The 7,862-nt window shown below is 31.3% G+C and overlaps 1 protein-coding gene across 2 annotated transcripts; it reads right to left on the bottom strand.

Moving 5' to 3' along the window:
* Positions 1-605: 605 nt before the first annotated feature.
* Positions 606-6,112, bottom strand: LOC112747901 (transcription factor MYB3R-3). Of its 2 annotated transcripts, none has more exons than XM_025796117.3 (9): positions 5,950-6,112; positions 5,326-5,477; positions 5,040-5,091; positions 4,710-4,767; positions 3,924-4,018; positions 3,733-3,836; positions 3,121-3,249; positions 1,402-2,434; positions 606-943 (listed from the first exon to the last, which is right to left on the bottom strand). In XM_025796117.3, the coding sequence occupies exons 2-8, from the start codon at positions 5,469-5,471 to the stop codon at positions 1,411-1,413; spliced, it is 1,608 nt and encodes a 535-aa protein (XP_025651902.1). In that variant the 5' UTR covers positions 5,472-5,477; positions 5,950-6,112; the 3' UTR covers positions 606-943; positions 1,402-1,410. The 2 variants fall into 2 exon arrangements, with proteins under 2 accessions (XP_025651902.1, XP_025651897.1); XM_025796112.3 differs by having other exon boundaries at positions 1,406-2,434.
* Positions 6,113-7,862: the final 1,750 nt, after the last annotated feature.

Raw genomic sequence — 7,862 nt, 5'->3', positions numbered from 1 at the left:
TGAACTGATAATTAAAAATAAAAATAAAAATTAACCATTAAAAATCTGTAAAAATATAAGTAATGCCAGGATAAAACTAGTTACACACCCTTCAATTACTAATAACACAATTTATATTATCTTACAAAAATATTTCTGATTTTTTTCATTTTTAAAAACTGCTGGTCCCCACTAATTGATTATAACAAAATATATGAGGATGAATGGTCAACATATTCTTGTTTTAGAAAGATTTTATATACCATTTATTACTCTACCAAAAGCAAGTGTATTTTTCTAATATTATGACACAATCATTAAAATCTGTATACATTTATTGATGTAATCAATTAGTGGGATTAGAATTTTTCAAAAACAAGCAAAATCAGGGACATTTTAGTAAGATAATATAAATGGTGTGTTACTAGTAATTGAAGAGTGTGTGATTAGTTCCACCCATAATTCAATAGTTGATTTATGGATGTCCAAAAACTCTCGCATCCAAGTCTCTAACTTTAGTCAGAAACAATAGGCTACTCTCTTCAGCATAGTGTGAGTATATATATTTTTACACTTCAGCTTAGAAATTGCTGCGCCTTCAACATTCAATTAAGAGTTTCAAAAAATGGTTCAAACTTTTCCTTGATTGTTTGAAACTAAATCAATGTCTACATTCCTGTATAAAACACCTGTAAATTCGTATTTACTAAAATAGAATCTATCAAATCATAGTCTACTAATAACTATTTGTTTTCAAGTCTTATTCGCGTGTGACCGAAATATTTACCACCAATGATATTAACTAAAAGTTTCCAAACATGGATATACAAAACCCTAAATTATGGCCAAGATATCTTGACTCCTGCACAGGATTATGCTTGCAAAATTGTTAGGAGCGAAGTCACCCGTCACTTAGTTTTGGGTAACATTCAATCAGCCTCAAGAGCAAGTCCAACCAAAATCCCTAAATGCAGAGCACAAATTGTCAAGTTAGATAACTGAACAAGTCGAATGTATTGCCCTACATAAAAAACTAAAGTAAAATATATCTTTACTTTATATATCCACTAGTGATGCTGGAAAATACATTATATTTCTTACTAATTATTTCTCCTTATAATAATAATAATAAAAAGGATATTTCTAACACGTGTTCTCAGGAGACAAGATAACTAAGAATACCATAAAGGAAAAAACATTTTTATTATTATACTCTTAAATTGTGTTCTTAGAACACAAAATAGTTAAATCTTAATTAAAAAAATTGCTAAAACAAATGTGTTCCCTGTATAATTTGTAGAATCATTAATCCAAATTTTAAGCTGTTTGATAAATGTCTTACAAAGATGAGACAAGACCATGCAAAATATAATAAGTGCATCCAGGTAGAATATAATACAGTGCATAATAAAGAAACAATACCTACTTGAATCATGACAAAGCACCTCCTTGTACTTTATGCATACCACTGTCATCCTTCTCCTTTTCAAATGCAAACTCAAGCTGTTTCTCAATAGACTTGACAACTGCGGTCCGCTTTGGTCTAAGTCGATAGGGGGGAGATGCATTGAAATCCTTATTATTATTAATGTCGCTCCCAACTATAGAATCAGAATTATCCTTGGATCTCTCTTGTACTTTAGACGTCTGTGAATCAATATCTGCTTTCAAAGCTTTACTAGGAGTGACATGTGCTTGGGAAACAGTCCTTCTCTTCCTCATTATTGAAGGAGTACTCGGAAAAGTTTTTGCTGCCATTTTCAATATTGATTCAGGGGTTACGTTTTCACTACCATTTACACCAAGTGGAGAGAAGAAACCAACGGATGACGCAATCGGAGAAGAGCAGTCATTCTGCTCATGAAGGATATTGGAATAAAGAGAATCTAAAGGGACTGAAATGTCTAACTGTGGTGGCTCGTAGCATAAAGAACCAGAGACCGGAGTTTCGTGTGAAAAACATGTTCTACAGAATCTGTTATTGCTCATCTTAGCATTGTCTCTGCAACTCTCACTCGGTTTGCCACTCAGTCCAGGATTCTCGGAGTTCTTCGCACTATGTACTTGGAAAGTACCGCTTGACACCAGTTCTGATTTGTTGCAGCTGATATTTATGTTGGATGATCCAGCTTTGCATTCAGTATCAACAGATTCATTTACAAGAGGAGCACCAGAGGAATCTCCAACTGCTACAAAGCACTCTAGTCGATTCTTGTCATTCTGGTCACTGCTATCTAGTTGAGTAATTTCTGTAGTTTCCGATGAAGATTCAACTGCAGTATCTGATTCTTTATTTGAACAAACAAATAATGTAGGTTTAGAATGTCTAACAGTGTCTTTAACAACAACTTGTGGACTGTTCTTCAAAGTTGGTGGAAGTCTTCCCGTGGCTAAATAGAAATCCATCTTCTTTTTTAGCGAACTATTCCAGTGGTTCTTTATAGCATTATCAGTCCTGCAGAAATAAATCCAAGAATATATATAACTTAAAACGGCCCAGAACAAAAGTTGAATTATTTCAATCCATAAAATATATCTTACATAGGCTGTCATAATTTTTTTAGTATTTTTTGTTTTCTTAAGCCTATATTTTTATATAATCGCATTTATTATATAATCTATACTTAGCACTTGAAAACAAAACCAAGAAAAAACAAGGTGGTCTAATAGTGTGAGAAATTAAGTAGTTAGAACCTCTACAAGAAAGACATCAGAGAAATGTATTAGAAATTAGATGTCTCTTGGAACCGAGTGACATGGAAGAATCTAAAAAAAACCATGGATGTCGTACAATCTTGCAAAAGGGGAAACTCACACAAGCAAATTGACCAAAACAAACAAACATGGCTTTGAAAGAAAGAAAATCAATATTGGTTCTCAAAAAATAGACTGGATATTGCTTTGCATCAGCAATTTTCTCCATCACTTCATATGCTCATTGACCCATTATCTTTTTCCCCACTTCGCAAGGATAGTGGGTGGACAAAGAAGTGTAGACAGAATGTATCTTCCAAACATACACCACTAACAACAAATCATGTTAAAAGCTTAGAAAAGGACACAATTGCAAAATTAGAATTCACTATTAGCATAATACCATGATTTTAATTTCCATTAACATGAACTAATAAGAAAGAATACCTTCCAGGAAGAACCTTAGCAATTTCAGCCCATTTGTTTCCATATATGCGATGAGCATTCATGAGGGCCAACTCCTCTTCCGAAGACCAAGCATCCTTCTTTATGTCGGGATTAAGATGATTGTGCCACCTACGTATGTTTCGAACTTTAAGAAATGATTACAAATCTTTTATATTGAGCAAAGGTCATAATCTTTGATGATAATGAAGGAATCAACAACCAAAGAATAAAGGCATGTTTGGTGATGATTAAATTTAAAGAATTGCTTTATTTCTTTAATCAAATGCTGTTCACTGAGACCATAATTATAAGTGCTTATTAACCCAAAAGACACTAATCCAAACATAAACACTATAGAAGGAAAAATGTTAAGCATCAGTACCAAAGTTAGTTTAATTGCAGTACCGTTATTTTAAAATTAGATCTTATATTCAATCATTTCAAGCTTAGGAACAAACAATGAGTAAAAGAATTTAGAAGTTTCAAGGCGATAATCAAAAAGCATGTCTAACAAATATGATTGATGATAGGGGGAAATTCTATAAATAAAAAGGTTGAACTTAAAAAAGATGCAAAAATAGAAAACCTGCGTGTGAGCTTCAGTTAACCTACCGTTCTCGACACTGTTTTCCTATTCGACCAGGCAAGGACTTTGCTATCAAAGACCATTTCGATGGCCCATATTTTGACACCATTTCAACTATTTTGTCATCCTCCTGCAATCCAAGCAAGAGAAGTTAAAAAAACGAATAGGCTTTCTAAAAACTTAACAAAGAATTTAAAAGAGAAGCACTAGTTTCAACCTCCTTAGTCCAAGGTCCTTTAACAAGTTCTGGATTAAGAACTTTTTGCCATCTGTGCAGACATTGAACTTCTGATCTATCAGGGAAAAACTCAGCTGCATTCACATTTTAAATTAGTGTCATGAAATTGAGATTAATTCTTTCAGTAAGCACGTGGTACAGAAAATATTGTCTTATGATTCGCAAAGACAAATTGCCGTGGTTCAACTTCATAATAATTCTCCTTCCCAGAACAAATTGGAAACAAATATTGTTTAAAAGAAACAAATGAATGTTTATCCTGAAGGCTGTGCCTTCAAATTACATGTATTCAAAATTTCCCACTTCAGTGTTTTCTGAATAGGGATGAGACAGGTCTGCTCTACATGAAAAAATATGACAAGGATCTTTACAAGAACATTTTTTCATGCTTCTTATGCGGTGCCCATTTAACTTTGAGGTAACAATTTCACAGTCTCAACTCAAGTATGTTCAAACACTAAATCTGTCTGCACGGAGTTGCTTCCAATTGTAAGCAAGAATGCTTTTCCAACAAAAATTTACAAATAAAAAATTGAAAAGATCATCCAAATTGCACTACCGGGTCATATTATAAATACATATATGAAGAATATATCAATTTAGATACACATTCTAAGAAATTGTTACTACCATATCATTAAATGAACTACTTTATAAATATATTATATATCATATAATAAAGAAAAATTAATTTAGTTCAATATATGTTTTTAGTAGCATAGTCATAACAAATTCTGAGGTATTTTACATAGCAAATCTAAATACCTATTTTTTTCCAACTCTTTCCCTTAAAGGCTGCAACAGCATTCCTTAATGTCTCATCCTGCAGGAGTTTGAAGAGCACTATGTTGTGATTACATGAAAAGTCAAGTGGTAAAAATGACAAGAAAATATCTTGGTCTCAATTTGAAATGTTACAGAACTATAAATACATTGGCATTTTTAGCATATAAAGATGTATATTAAGAAGCACTAAATCAACTAATATGAATTCACTATTAATCAACTTCTTAAAACAGTAAGAGCACGTATCACCAAAACATTAAAGACAATAAATAAAAGTAACAACAACTATCTCCAAGTCCAATTACTAACCTCCTCTGCTGTCCAACCACCCTTTGCTCGCCTTATAGGACCAGTGGTTCTTCTGTGTGTAACACAATATTCAAGTGGTGAAAATTAATTATTGAAGATCACAAGAAAGATCCAAAATGGAACAAAGCAGATATCCGTAGCAAGAACAAAAAATCAGCTGCTATTGCTAAATGCAAACATTAAGCAAAATCAAGCAGGCACACCATATATCGACAAAAAACGACACCGTTATCAAGGTACAACATCATTGATTGACAAAAAGCAATGAAAAAAAGCATATGAATACCGATGAGGGGGTGAAGCCGATGCCTGGCTACCTATCCCCGGGGACTTTGGTATAGAACTGCCACTGCCTTCTGATACAAAGGAGCTAGAAGCAGCTGTTGATTGCTTATTCTCTATACAACCTTCCTCTGATTTCAACTCATCCATATCCTTCTACAAATTTATTCACGTATTGTTAAGAGGATGAAGAAAAAAATAAAAATAAAAATAAAAATAAAAAATAAAAAATAAAAAGCAAAATCAAGCCAACACACTCAAATTACACACAAATTATCAAAAACCCTAAAACCCTCACTAAAATAACAAAAGTTTCGAACTTTACAAGTAACATACAAAGACAAACGAAATCCAGATCTCAAAAACCGTTATCAGATTAAAACTTAGCTCAGAGAAACGCCAAAACACCTTATCATAAGAAACCCGTAATTCATAGGTATTCACCACGCACAATTTTACAATAATAGTGATAACAATTAATAAAAATTCACTACCAAAGAATATTACAGAGTCGGGAAAAAAGAAATAATCGAAAAAAAAAACGATCACAAACACAAAGGAAGCTGAATTTTCATACTAGGATATTAAAAAAAAAAAAGAATCTGAGATTTCTCCGAAACTGAAGTACCTCTGCTAACAGAGAATTGGCGGGAATCAAAGTGGAGCTCGGAAGAGATTGAGGGAAAGAAAGAGAGGAAGAAAAAAAAAGAAGGAGCAGTTTCGAAAACTCCTTGTTGCCCGTTGAACAAGAACAGAAGTTTTGATTTTAATTTTAATTCAATTACTAAAACAATTAGATAGCAGCACTAGACCAGTTTAAGTTACCGTTACTTGCGTCTGCCTTTTTGTTTTTTCCCTTCTTAAATGGTAAACCCGTTTTTAGTAATTTTTAGGGTTTTTTTTATTATTGGCAAATCAATTAACCCTTTTTAGTTTTGGTAACTTAAATTAAATTATATCCATTTAAATATTTGTTACATACTTACATGTGATATATGAAATTACACTTAGGTGACTAGTGAAAGAGTTATTTTTTGTTAGTGGAAGTGAAACAAGTTTAAAATGACAATAAATACACTCGAATAGAATTGAATTGAATAAATAATAATAATTAAAAACAATCAACAGTAAATAAAAATACAAACATTCATGTAAAACACAAAAAAATAAGTTATTAAATTACTCATCATATTTATTTATGTATATCACTTTATATATTTTTGTTTTAGGTGACTATTAAAATAATAAAATATTTTACCGTAAAATAAAAAATAATCAATTTATTTATAATATATATATTTTTTGTTGTAAGACTAATTTTCATAATTTCAAGCGAATTAAAACGGAAGAGAACCCAACATAAGTTTAAGAATATGCGTATTCTACTTAATCCAAAAATTAAGATGGGTCTCAATTTGATAGGGTCTTTTTAACCTCTCACAATGTCAATAACTACTTTACCTGAAATGGTAATCAATTAACTATTATATGGTTTTGGAAAATATTTACACAACCTTAGAAAAATACACCTTTAAGAGTATTTAAAATTGGACTAAACTAAACTAAATCTATAAACCAAAGCAAAAAAATTTGAAATTGAAACCAAAAAATTTGAAATTTGAAATTTGTTGCTTTTTATTGGGTTGATTCAATTATCAATTCCATATCACAAAATCGAAAAAAATTGAATTGAAAGTATAATTTTAATTCTATTTCTGTCCTTATAATTTTATCATAACTCCCGTTATAGTAACTCCTATTATAGGCTTTAACATATTACATATATGTCTTTCATCTTAAACTCAAATGAAAATTGTCAAGAACACTTTTTTCTTTTGTTTTTGATTTGTTGTGTTTAATATACGAATTTAATGTGGTTGAATTTTAAATTATCTTACAAATCATATTGTATGATTGCAGATTATGATATTAAATTTTATACTTCGAAAATGTTTAGTATTTTGCTATATATTGTTGGCTAAAAAGAACATTATACAAGTTTTTATTACATTAGATATGATTAAGATGGTTTGTTTTTTTTATTACATTCGAAATTTATGTACATGATTGTCTACTAATTAATTATGTTAGTTTACCGTGCACATTTTATGATACTAAGTCTAGCCAACTTAATGTCATTGATTTGTGTATTTGAAAATACTAATAGGTTATCATAAAACAAAGTAGAATATAATTGATAAGTAATGATAATTATTAAGTTTGGAAAGTTAAGTGTTTTCTTGGGTTAGTTTGTGTTGAAATATGTGCTTTAATCGTACTACTTGATTTGGTGTATCATTCATTCTTCTATCTTTTATCTAGGGGTGGCAATGGGTAGGGTAGGGTAGGGTTTGGAGTCAACCCTAACCCTATCTGCGGGTTGAGATTTTTATATAAATTCAACCCTACCCTACCCGCGGGTTGAGAATATCTCAACCCTAACCCTACCCGCTCTTAACCTGCAGGTACCGAACCCTACCCGCGGTTTATAAAAAATGATGCAACATTATTATATAACTTGATGATAATTTAAAATAGAAC

The sequence above is a fragment of the Arachis hypogaea genome, chromosome 2 (genome assembly GCF_003086295.3).
Source record: "Arachis hypogaea cultivar Tifrunner chromosome 2, arahy.Tifrunner.gnm2.J5K5, whole genome shotgun sequence".
Classification (NCBI taxonomy): domain Eukaryota; kingdom Viridiplantae; phylum Streptophyta; class Magnoliopsida; order Fabales; family Fabaceae; genus Arachis; species Arachis hypogaea.
Note: the sequence above shows the minus strand (reverse complement) of the source record. Positions and strands in the feature narration are given on the sequence as shown.